Genomic DNA, 12,768 nt, shown 5'->3' with positions numbered 1-12,768 from the left:
CAGAGGACCACTACCCAGCTAAGGGCTGAGACAGCAGCAGCCTGCAGAGGCAGTTGTGGAGCATGGGGCATAAGAACTGAATGGGCCAACAGTGCACATTTGTACTGAGCAGGGGTGAGGTCTGCTGCCCTGAAAGCTAATGTCACCCCCTGAGGCAGTCATCCAGATCCTAGGATTCTAGCCTCAGCTTCGGGACCCAGGGGAGACAACCGGTGGCAGATGGGTACGCCAAGTCAAGATTGCCTGAGAGAGCGCCCCTCGCCCCTTGGGCTGCTAATGCTGGTGTGGACCTCGATCGTCTATGCTGAGACAGAGGGGGAGTGGGTCGGCGAGGGAGACGACGCCTGGTGGAAACTGGTGGCCTGGTGGATCCCCCCTTTCTTATCACCGCGCCTGTCAGGGCACATGGTCGGCAGCAACTACCAGAACCTAGTTTATGACCGGTGGAGGAGATCGGAGGAAAGGGAACTCTCCCCCAGGGAGGACACCATGCGGCCTAAAAGTGCGCCCCAGGCCAACAAACGGGATAAGTACACAGTGCCCACACAGGCAATGATGGAGGGCGCGGCAGTGTTGGGGGTTCAAGAGACGGCAGAGCCCTCGCTGAGGGCCATAATGGCGGCCATCCAGGATCTGGGAATGACCAGAGTCCAAAATGGAGAAGCTGACCATAGAGGTAATCCTCCTCTGGGCGGACATAAATAAGACCTCCGAGAATAAGACCTCCGAGAAGGTCGATGTAGGAGCCATTAACTAACTCCAATCCGCCACTCATAAACTGGAAGAACGGGTGCAGCAACTGTCCCACCAACATAAGATGATGGCTGCAAAGACCAGGAAGGGAGGGCCCGGAAGAATAACATCAAGATGAGGGGCCGAGTAAGGACCTTTTTCTGGAGGATCTCCTCATCAATCACCTGAAGCCCAAACGCCTCTCAAACTTTTTTTACTTTGAAAGGGCACACAGGGCACCAATCCCAAAGCCTGCTGCCCTCCTCCCTCGAAACATTATTGCCAGGATCCTAAAGTAACTCGACCGAGACCCCATATTGCAGACTGCTCGCACTCGGAGAGACCTGCCATATGAAATGCAATGATCCATTTATTTCAGATTTTACCATCCTGGTGCAACGCCAACAGTGAACCTCTGAGAAGGTTAAGAGAGCACTGCTTGTTGAAAATCTCAAGTACATGATGTTATTCCTGGCTAAACTTCAGGTGTTTGACAATGACAAGTCCTGGTACTTTACAGCGCCGGAGAAGGTATGGGATTGGCATGAAGGCGGGCAAGCAGCCAAGCAACAGCGGCGCCAGGAGCGTGACCGGCGGTGGCCCAAGGAACAGAGTGGAGGCTCTTACCACGAGTTGCAAGTAGATGCTTCAGGTGAAAGACGGGGGAGAGTAATCAAACTCCGCTTGAAGTTGGAGGACGGCAGAGTGGGACCGTCTCAGACTCAGGGCCTTAGGAAGGTCACTTAAGTAATGGGACTTCTTTACAACACACAAATGGACATGCATTAAAAACCAGGGATATATAGAGAGTGGGGGGCCGCTACCTGTTTTGATATGATAGTGATAGCTGATCCCAGTGCACTGTGATGGCGATAGTTGGGAGGATGATAGTTTTAGACCTACAGTGCAGGGTAGTAGGGTGGTGGGTGTTTCTAATGGGGATCTGTTTATGTAGTTCTAGGCTATGCAAGTTCTATGTTCTTTTTTGATCCAGCTTTAGGGACACCAACTCATGAGGTACATGACATTCAGACCCAGTAGGGGAGGGCGGAGGGGTGGGAGGATAGGCCAAATTTTCCCCCAGTTAAGATAGGGTATTACAATCTGAAACTGCTCTGAAGGTTCCGACATGGAGTGTCAACGACCCAGGCGACAAAATCAAACGTACCATGGTCTTGCAGTATTCTTGTAGACAGTTCCCCGACTTAGTTCTTCTGCAGGAGACACATCTGCGGGATAGCTATTACTTATCACACAACAGGTTTGGATACCCTCTCCTGGCCCATGCTGGGTTTATGACATGCTCCAGAAGTGTGGTGATTCTAGTTAGGAATATGGTTCTCTTCCTGCAGGGTCACATTTGGCAGGACCCCTCTGGCAGATACGTGGTGCTGGCCGGGACATGGGAGGTCTGTGCTCTTAACCTGTGCTCTGTATACATACCACTGAGGTTACATACTGAAACCCTTCCGGACTTAGTAAAATACTACTCCACATGCCCCCAGCCGTCCTAATACTGGACGGGACATGAATGCCACAATGCCCCCAGATCTAGATAGAGCCACAGTAGCTCTTCGGACCCCAGGTCCAGAAACGTTGTGGGCGTTCACGGAAGCAATGGGGCTAACTGACCTGTGGCGAGCACATAATCCGACTGCTAGGCAGTATATGTACATCTCGGCGGAACATAGTAGTGGGTCACGATTGACCACTTTTTCACACAATGCAGGCATGCAGGGCAGTTCTGCTAAGCGCGACAGAGTGCTGGATATATCGGATCACTTGCCAGGTGAGGTATTACTCCCGGGCCTGCCCAGGACCACACTCTCCCACCACGAATAGATCCCTGGCACTTTAAGGACCGAGAGTTCAGAGATCAGTTCAGGGAATGAACTGAACAATATTTTATTTTCAATTCTAGATCACTACGTTTGCATTGTACCATGTGGGAGGCCTAAAAAGTGGTGGCCAAGAGCTATGTCCAAGCGGTGGTTGGGGGCAAGAGGAATGAGCGGCACTCTGTGCGAAGAGTTAGAGCAGGAAATCACAATCACTGAGGCGCTGATGGGGCGTAGGGGGGGGTCTCTTGGCTCTACCTTGGGGAACCGGTTGCACCTCAAATAGAAGAAACTAAGGCATCTGGAGGAGAATGCAGCCAGCTCACATGCAATAGCCACGCAGAGGCATTTATATGACCTAGGCGATAAGGCCAACAAACAAATAGCCTGGCTGGAAAGGAGGAACAGGGACCGGAATTGGGTCTTGGAGCTGCGGATGCCCGACAGTCCTCCCTGCGTGTACGGAGCGGTCACAGCCCAGGCCTTTGCAGCCTACTAAGAAGCAATATAAAAGTCAGTCTCTAGTAGAATGGGAGATGACAGTGCTGAGCTGCTCAATGACATCTCCCAGCCAGAACCCTAGGCAGAAGATAGGGAGGAAATTGATTGAGACCTGACAAGGGAGGAGATGGAGGGGGCCATTCCTGATTTACAGTCCGGAAAGGAAGCAGGCCTGTACAGCTTGCCTGTGGAATCATAAATGTGGAGTGGACAAAATGGCTCAGCCGATGCTAAATATGTTTCAAACTGCGCAGAAAGATGGACGATTGCCAGAGGACTTACTATTCCCCACCATAATTGTTATTCCAAAGAAGGATAGACCCCCAGCGCTGTGCAGCTCTTGCAGGCCTATCTCCCTACTCAATTTTGAGGCCAAGGTCCTAGCAAAGGTGTTGGCTAATCGTCTACTTTGAAGTATCTCCATGGTAATACACCCCGACCAGTAGGGGTTTATGCCACAGAGAAGCACACAGCTTAATCTCCGATGTCTATATGGCGTCATGCATGTGACAGGGACTCGGCAGGCTGAAGCCACAGCTGTGCTCTTTAGAGCATCAAATGGCCATATCGGTTTGCGGTATTGTCTAGGATGGGTTTCAGACCGAAGTTTTGTGCCTGGGTTGGACTTCAATATCGTGACCCGCTGGTGAGAGTTTGTGTGAATGGGATGGTAATGTTATGTTATGTTATGTTATATGGGTATTTATTACGCGCACAACTACTCTTGAGTATCCTGGCGCGGAGCAGAACCACAAAGAAATCGAGAGAAAACAGCATTTTTAGTACGCTTGATTGAAGAGGTGAGTTTTAAGGAGCTTTTTGAAGCAGCTAAGGTCTCTGGTATCCCTGAGAGTGAATGGAAGGGAATTTCAGAGGGTAGCCGCTTTGACCGAGAACGATTGACCGCCCAATCTGGTTCGCCGGGGGACGTGGAAAGTCACTCTTTTCCTGAGATAAGCGGGGCCAATATCATGTAGGGCTCGATGAGTGAGAACCAGAGCCTTAAATTGAACTCTTTGGGCCCCCGGCAGCCAGTGGAGTGTGGCTATTTGCAATCTTATGCTGATGTGTCTGGGAATGCCCAGCAGAAGTCTCGCGGCCGCATTTTGGATGAGCTGCAACTTGTTTAACAGAAAGGAGGCGGAGCCCAAATAAAGAGCGTTAGCATAATCCAGGCGGGACAATATGAGGGCTCTAGCGACCGTTTCTTTGGCCGGCTGGGGCAATAGAGGGAAGAATCTGCCCAGACATTTAGGGTCCCAAAGCAGGCACCCGTCAGTCATCTGCTCTGAGAACCTCAAATCTTCATTGAACCAGATACCCAGATTCTTGGCTGGGCCACCTTCAGCGAGGGGGCGGGGGAAATCAGGGGGCCAAACTCGTTCAGTAAATTGGTTTGGAAATTGGCCATATAGTATGATCTCCGATTTTCCCTCGTTACATTTAAGTTCGGCACGGGCCAACCAGGTAAATACAGCCGCCAGGCACTTTTGTGCTGCAGCCGTTTCTAATTTCGAGTTACCCCAGGTGAACAGGAGCTGGGTGTCGTCAGTGTAAGCCATAATTTTTGCACCCAGCTCCTCGGCCAGGTAGAATAGCGGGGTCATATAAATGTTGAAAAGAAGTGTGCTCAATGTTGAGCCCTGTGGGACCCCAGTCTGAACTAACCAGTCCGAGGAGGAGTACGGGGGCATCCAGACTTGCTGGTATCGGGAGTCCAGGAAAGACTCCAGTCATGACCACACAGCCCCAGTGAGGCCGATATCAGTGATGCGGGCCAGGAGGAGTTTATGAGGGACCCTATCAAAGGCGGCAGAGAGATCCAATAAAATTAGCGCCGCTCTGCCACCCTTGTCCGTACACTCCCTAATGGTTTCCACCACCTCCACCAGGCTGAAGGAGGCCCTGAAACCCGACTGGGCTGGGTGAAGTGCCCCAGACTCTTCCACAAAGGCGTTCAACTGCCGAAAGACAACCTTTTCGCAGACTTTAGCCAGTGCCGGAAGCAGGGAGATGGGGCGGTAGTTGGCTGCGATAAGGGGGTCTGCTGATGGCTTCTTCAGGAGAGGCAGAAGTTTAGCTTGCTTCCGCTGCCTAGGTACCAGTGACCAATTTACCATAGCTGTAACTTCCGGCCCTACACAATCTGCTACTCCTGCCAAAACTCTTGCCGGGCAAGGGTCCGAAGGGGAGCCCGATTTAAGAGATTTCAGCAGAGCAAGAATGTCCGATTGATCAACCATAGTAAATTTGGCAAGGCAACTGCTAGGAGTAGTACCGGACGTCTCCGCCAAAGGGTGTGAGGCAGCATTGTTCAAGGCTAATCCCTCTTCAATAAGCTTTATCTTATTAATGAAAAAGGAGGAGAGCTCCTCACACCAGTCGGCAGAAACCGGGATCTTTTTTTGCTCCGCTAAAGGCGACAGAAAACTTTGGACTATAGTGAAGATCTCATTATTATTATCCGCCTTTAAGATTCTGGTCGCAAAGTAAGCGCCTTTCGCAGTCTTCACTGCGGTATAGTAATCCAGGTCATTCGCACTACATAGGGGTGCGCGCCAGGGGTGCCTGCTCTCCGCTATGATTTTTGCGCTGGTGCTTGAGCCACTCATGCCGTGGGTACGTCAGGATCCTCTCGTTCATGGTATCGATGGTGAGGGTGGCTGGGAGGAGCAAATTTCCCTATACGTGGATGATGGTCTGCTCTATGCATGCAAGTCTCACCAGACGTTCCATAGACTCATTCACATATTTCAACTTTTCGGCAGTTACTCAGGCTATCAGATAAACTGGGACAAGTCCCTGGTCTTTCGCCTGGCCGGCGAAATCCCCCCTCTTGCATCCGCTTGTGCGGCATTGGTACAGAGAGAGGAATTCAAATACTTAGGTATTCAGATTACCAAGTTGGAGGAGGACTTCATGACTTAATTTACAATTATCTGGAGAGACTGCAGGGTAATGGCGCCCGCTGAGGGCGGCTCCTAGTCTCTCTAAGGGGTCGGGCGTCCTATTTAAGATGATAACCCTACCTCGCCTGTTACACGTGTTACAGAACACCCCCTATAAAATCCTGAGTATGTTCTTTCAGACAACCAAGGGCGAACTGCACAGCCTGCTGTGGGAGGGTCGCAGCCCGCGCATAGCGTTAAGCAAATTACAGCGAGGAGTCTATGAGGGCAGGTTGGCTGTTCCAGACCTTAGGAATTATTTCCTGGCATCCCAGCTTATTAATATAGATGACTGGGTTTTTTCACCCCACATTGAACCAGCATATCAGGTGGGCTGTCACACAATGGGAATCAGAAGCTATCCGGCCATGCTGTTTCGCAGGGGCCACGAGAAACTTCTTGCGCACAAGCGAGCAGTGGTACAGGCATGGCGAGAGGCCACGAAATTAATGAGGGGGGGGAGACCAAACTGATGGAACAAACCACACTTTGGAAATGTGGCTGCTGGGCAAGGTGGGGCGCTTGCAGCATTTTCGTAGGTGGAGCCTCAACAGGATAGACTGCCTTGGAGATGTCTGGCGGAATTGGGCCATGATCAAATTTGAGGACCTACAGAAAGAATATCAAATACCCAACGGGGAGCGGCTCCACTACATGCAGTTGAAATATGCCATGCGATGGTGCATAAGGCGGTTTCTCTCACCGGAAGCTCAAACTTAATTTCCCAGACCCTACGGGCCTCTTGAGACCGGTGTGGGAGGCAGACTTAGGCCTATTGGAGGATGAAGACTGGACGGAGGTGATAGAGAGCCCTAGAGAGATTGATATACAAGCACGTTTTTGGTTGATACAATTCCGGATCTTACACAGGTCGTATATACCCAGGACACTCCAACATCAACTGTGTCATTTTGACTCAGATCGGTGCGCTAGAGGATGCGGCGAGGTCGGGACCTTCTTTCACATTATCTGGGCCTGGGCCAAAATTCAGCATTACTGGACCGGGGTGGCACGGGTTATGACTAATGTTGTGTGTCTCCAAGTCCTGGTGGAGGCAAGATGGCACCTACTGGGAGTGACAGGCGAGAAGAATTTGCCTAAGCACATAAAAACTTGGCTCATGATTGCCTCATGAGTGGGAAAAAGAATATTACGAGGGCATGGGGGGGGTTCGGGATTGGAAACACGATTTAGAGAGGTGCCAGCAGGCAGGCGGAGAAAGTAGTTTACCAGAGATGGTGATGTCCCAAAAAATGTTTAAACAAGCATTTTCAATGCAATAGGTCTAGCATTATTAAAGTTAGAGCTATTGGTATTGCTAATAATAATGCAACACCAATAGCTCAAACTTTAATAATGCGAGACCTATTGCATTTGCTCGTTTTTATTTATGAATATTCCCATTTTAGAAGTTTTCAGGCCAATTCACAAAGGCATGCAAGAGTACGTGGAAAAGTAATAGAGAATACTGCTCCAGGTACACATGAATGCCTTTGTGAATTGGTCCGTAGCATTACACCCACAAGACACTCCCCACCTTTGGTTACTAGCAACGTGCTACTGGTGGAGATTTGATATGCAATAAACCAAGCAAGCAGCTGCAAATTAAACCTAAACTCAGCCACTGAGGGCACAATGTGCCGCCTGGGTTCACGTACATCACTTAACGTCTGTACCTTTGTTTACAACTCTTGGGAAATGCTTCAGCGCAGCTATTAGCACACAGAGTCCCCCACCACACACACAGTTGGGGTTGGTGTTTCTGCAACTCATTTTGAGGTTTGTAACATACCAATTGCATTTGTAAAGTGCACGTTCACCCTAGCAGCAATATCTTGTGTTAGACTGAAATAACAGAAGTTTATTGTTTAGGAACTGTTATCGACCTCGGAAGAATGAAAGGCTGAATGAGAAGCTGCCAGGACTGAAACATGTGACCATACAGTAAAACACAGATTTTTGCAGTGGATGCATTACCCACCTGTCCTCGTTCCCATAAAGAAACTCAGTCGCATCTTCAGTGAAAATCAACCCCATAAGCTCCTGTTCTTAAAATGTTATCTGGTCTATAAATCACAACTTTATAAAACACAACTGAAAGTATTAGTATTCAAGAACCACAATTAAATTCCTGATTATAAGGGGATGTGAGGGGCCGTGACAGGTACCACGTGTCTTGCCTGTTACTCCTGAGTCGTGAGTGGTTTCTGCTTCACTGTCTTCCTGCCGCGAGTAAATAATTCAATTAAAAAAGCCGGATGGTACCGTACTCTGGGAGAGACAACTCCTGAAAAACTAGACAAATTTGTGCGTAGATACATTTGAGAAATTCCATGTCACAAAGTAAAGCAACAAGTCCTGCCATTAACCATTGATCTGTAAACATTAAACAGGACATTCACACTGTAGGAACACCCCCCTTCAATACAGTGTCGGAGACGGGAGTCCGTGACGCTCATGGTACTTTCCCTAGGAGCAGGCGCCCTTGCTTACTCATAGAGCCAACCCCGGGCCCTACAGTGTCAATGTGGATATTCGTACCCCTGAACATCTTATGGCTACTAAGGGATCCCCACCACCACTGAACTTTACCTTCGAAGTAGTATAGGGAGGGCTCAGTCACTTCTTTATCGTTCCACTACTTTTTCAGTCCCCCCCTTAACCCTGACAGTTCTCTTTGCCACTCAAGGAACTCTTCACCCTCTCACCTCCTTGGGGACCATACAGTCTCCTCGTCTCAGGGGACGCCCCATCCCTCCCTGCTGCTGGAGACCCCTTTACTTGCCCTCAGCCCCCTCTTATTCCATCTAACCCACATATTCCCCCAGCGACCCTCACCTCCTTCAGGAGCTTGCCGTTCCCCACTGGCCGGTATTCCTGGGACCCTCGGAGGCGGGTCAGCTTCTGGAAGAGAATGTAGAGGCCGTTGGCTCCCATCTTGGATGGTTGGCGGCTGCGGAGGGGCTCGGAGGTATGAGCCGGGTCACCTGCCGGCCAGGCCGTGTCCCGCTGCTGCCGAGGCTCCATGCATCAAAGGGAGACCGCTGAGAGCTGCACCTGTGCAGGTGAGGGCCCAGCCCCCGCCAGGGAGCACAGCCTGCAAGGGGCGAGGCCAAGAAGGTAGTGTCCTGAGCCCCTGCCGTGCAGCAGCACTGCACTCCCAGGTAATTGCCCGGGCATGGAGCATTCTCTGCGGGGGCTGGCACGGCACAGGCTGGCAGTGCACCAAGTCCGCACTGTGTACTATGCAACATCCGAGCACTAGACCCAAGGAGGCAGTGTACGGTGTCACCACCGTGCACGGGCAGACAGTGCACGCTGTTCCTGGTGTGCGCCAACTGGTGGGGCACTGCTTCCTGGATACAAGCTGGCAGGGTGCGAACTGTCTCACCAGTGCGCGTTGGCAGGGTGGGCTCAGACTCCTCTCTGCACGTCAACAGGGTGGTTGCTGCCTCGTGGGGACGTGCTGGTATCTGGGACCCGGTCTCCCCCCTGCGCTTAGTAAATGCGGGCTCTGCTTTTAGACTGCTAACGGGTGGCATTGTGTGCCCTGTCTCCCCTCTACGCTTTGGCAGGGGGGGTGCTGTATCCTCCGAGCACGTTGGCAGGACGCACACAATTTCTTTAGTGTGCATTTGCGGACAGGGTACTACCTCTTCAGTGTTAGCTGGCAAAGAGCTATACAAAATATATAACAGTGAATTAATAACTTGTTAAAATTACTACTTTTGTCCCAAAAAGTTCTAGCGTGAGGAAAGACTTCCGCAGCCCCATCAATGGAGAGCTACAGCCGGCCACAAAAAAAAAACCAAGACGTGAGCGTGCACTGCCAAAACCGAAACCTGTTGTGGGGCGGGACTTCCGTCTTCTGAAGCCCGCGGAGTGGCAGACCCTGAGAAGCAGTGGTGACGCGAGGCTCCCATGCCCGAGGGAGAGCCCCGCGGAGGCTGCAGAAGTCCCGAGTGGCGCTGATGCAGTGAGTGGGGCTTAGTTGTACTGGTGGCGGAGGGTGTGTGGTGTGTGTCTCTGTATGTGTGCATTTGTGTGTGTGTGTATGTGCGCTTGTGTGTGTGCGTGTGTCTCTCTGTGTGCGTGCTCGTGAGTGTGCGTGTGTGTGTCTCTCTGTGTGCGTGCTCGTGAGTGTGCGTGTGTCTCTTTGTGTGCGCTTGTGTGTGCGCCTCTCTGTGTGTGCACTCGTGCGTGTCTGTGTGTGCGCTTGTGCGTGCGTGTCTGTGTGTGCGCTCGTGTGTGTGCGTGCATCTCTCTGAGTGCGCTCGTGTGTGTTCATCTGTGTGCGCTCGTGTGTGTGCGTCTCTGTGTGCGCTCATGTGTGTGTGTGCGTGTCTGTGTGTGCGCTCGTGTGTGTGTGTGCGTCTGTGTGTGCACTTGTGTGTGCGTGTGTCTCTGTGTGTGCGCTTGTGTGTGTGCGTGTCTGTGTGTGCGCTCGTGTATGTGCGCGTCATTCTGTGTGTGCGTCTCTGTGTGTGCGCTCGTGTGTGTGCGTGCGTCTGTGTGTGCGCTCGTATGTGTGCGTGTGCGAAAGCGAAACGAAAGCAGGGGGGGTGTGGCTGTGTGTGTGTGTGTGTGTGTGCGAGAAGTGCATGAGGCTTTCAAGGGAGACAGGAGATGGTGAACACGCGCGCAACCTGATCCGATTCCGGCATGCTGCGCGTGCCCATCTCATGTCTCCTTGAAAGCAGACTCTCCGACTATAGGTCTCGCTGCGACATCGCTTCGCGATGCGTCACAGGTGCGAGACCTAAAAACTGGACCCCGTGGGAGGAATATAGAAGCTAAATATGTAGTGTGTGTGTGTGGAAGTATTGGAACAGCTGAGGAGTGTGACTACGAGTTGTAGGGGGAAGAAACTGAGTTTTTCTTCTCATAGTCTGTATTACTCTCTGCTCACTGCCTTCAAACTGTACCCTGTCTCTGCATTATCTGTAATGGTGTACTAAGCGACTGTTAAATAAAAAGAATGTTTAAACAGAATTAAAAAACGACAATAATGATGGAGTAAACATTTTGTTTACAATGCAATTATTGCACAGCCATACTTTGAAGAACATAAAAAAAGAAACAAGGTAAAGGTTGCGGAGGCTGGTTTTCTCTGACTGATGACAAGCACCAACCTCCAAAAACATTTAAACAAGCCCCCCCACCCTTTTGTTTGGGTGCTGTAGTGTTAAGCCCCGTTTGTGACACGTACAAAGTAAAAAAAAGAAAGGGAAAGAAGAGAAATTATTTTGTATATGATAGACATTATCTATACTACTATAATAAAGGAAGAACTTTTAGCCTTTGAGGCGGGTAGACTCGGGACCCACAGCGCCAATCCACACACCCGATACACCGTCGGAATCGTCCGGGTGTGTAGATGGTTATAGGCTATATAAATGTAAAAAAAAACGTTATTTGTAAAAAATGTACAGTAAAAAAAAAAAGTAGTCCCTCCGAAGTAGCGCCGGCCGCGACGTGCGTGCGTGCGTGCTCACGTCAGGAGCGCGGGGAGGAGCGGCGTCCAGGAGCACGATGAGGAGCGGTGGACATGGCACGGGGGAGGTCGGTGACGTGAGGAGCAGCGGACAGGCCAGCGGTGGTGCGAGCAGCGGACAGGCTGGAGGAGCGGCGGCTGAGGTAAGGGAGCGGGGGACATGGCGCAGGGAGGAGCTGTGATGTGAGGAGCAGCGGACAGGCCAGCGGCGGTGCGAGCAGCGGACAGGCGGGAGGAGCGGCGGCTGAGGTAAGGGGACCCATGTCGGGGCAGGCGGGGGTCGGGTAAGCCTGGTGCTCCCGGACAAGGTCGGGACGGGCTGCTAGTTTTAAATAAAATATGAGGCACGTTTAAGGCCAACATGGCAGCAGGTGTTATTCTAAAGATTATAAATTGGGTAAGATCCAATACTGTTAAATGTTATGTTATGTTATTATTCATTTATAAAGCGCTATATCACCCCGAGGTATCTAAGCGATTGCACAGCGATTCCTCCGTTACTCGGACTAACAGGTCTAAATCAGCTCAGCATTATGGTTGGATAGATATGTTTAATTTTTAGAAGGTTCTCATCTGAACTTTGTAATTAGAAATAAACATGTGTTACACTTTTAAAACTCTGTAAGTGTTTTGGTTGCCAATAAAGATCAAAGGTCCCGAAAGATGCACACTGGACAATTACTCCCTTTCCACAAGAAATGAGACATGGAAAGGGTAAAAATCCCAAGTGATCTAATCAACAGACTTTCTACAGTATGCTGCTCTAATTAGAAGCTAGTAAATCTCAAATGTTCTAATAGATTTTAACAGTCTAGCATTTCGACTTTTACTGCTACTTTTTTGCTAAAATTAACTGTGTATGTTTCAAAACAGGTTTACATGTTTATCTCAACACAAATGAATTGTGTGGCAATACCGGTCATAACAAACAATGTCTGGAAACTGGAAAAAAAACAAGTTGAACATCGCACAAAAAAAGAAACGTATTGTTTTGATTTGGAAACAAAACATGGTGCACTCACCTGCTTGTGATCTCTGTGGACTCGTCTTTCATTACAACATCATTATCCACTTTAACAGACCTGCTGGTTTCATCCAGCCAGTCGGAGACATGCTTAAGAGCACATTCAACTGTAGATACCATATCTTGAACAGCTTTGAGTTCCTCTGGAGATGGGTAGATCGTTGCATGTTTTGCCATAACATGGCGATCATCATTATTTCCAAAAGACCGGATTGACTTCTACAGTTATGA

The 12,768-nt window shown here is 50.2% G+C and overlaps 1 protein-coding gene across 6 annotated transcripts in view; it reads right to left on the bottom strand.

The window, feature by feature from the left end:
* Window positions 1–12,768, bottom strand: part of STRBP (spermatid perinuclear RNA binding protein) — a 518,214-nt gene that overhangs the window by 422,858 nt on the left and 82,588 nt on the right. For all 6 annotated transcript variants that reach the window (XM_086921075.1, XM_086921077.1, XM_086921076.1 and 3 more), the window contains exon 3: window positions 12,536–12,756. In XM_086921075.1, coding sequence (XP_086777201.1) covers window positions 12,536–12,756 — 221 coding nt within the window. The remainder of the gene's footprint in view (window positions 1–12,535; window positions 12,757–12,768) is intronic.

Source organism: Lissotriton vulgaris, chromosome 5 (assembly GCF_964263255.1).
Source record: "Lissotriton vulgaris chromosome 5, aLisVul1.2, whole genome shotgun sequence".
NCBI lineage: Eukaryota > Metazoa > Chordata > Amphibia > Caudata > Salamandridae > Lissotriton > Lissotriton vulgaris.
This window is presented reverse-complemented; position numbering and strand designations above follow the sequence as displayed.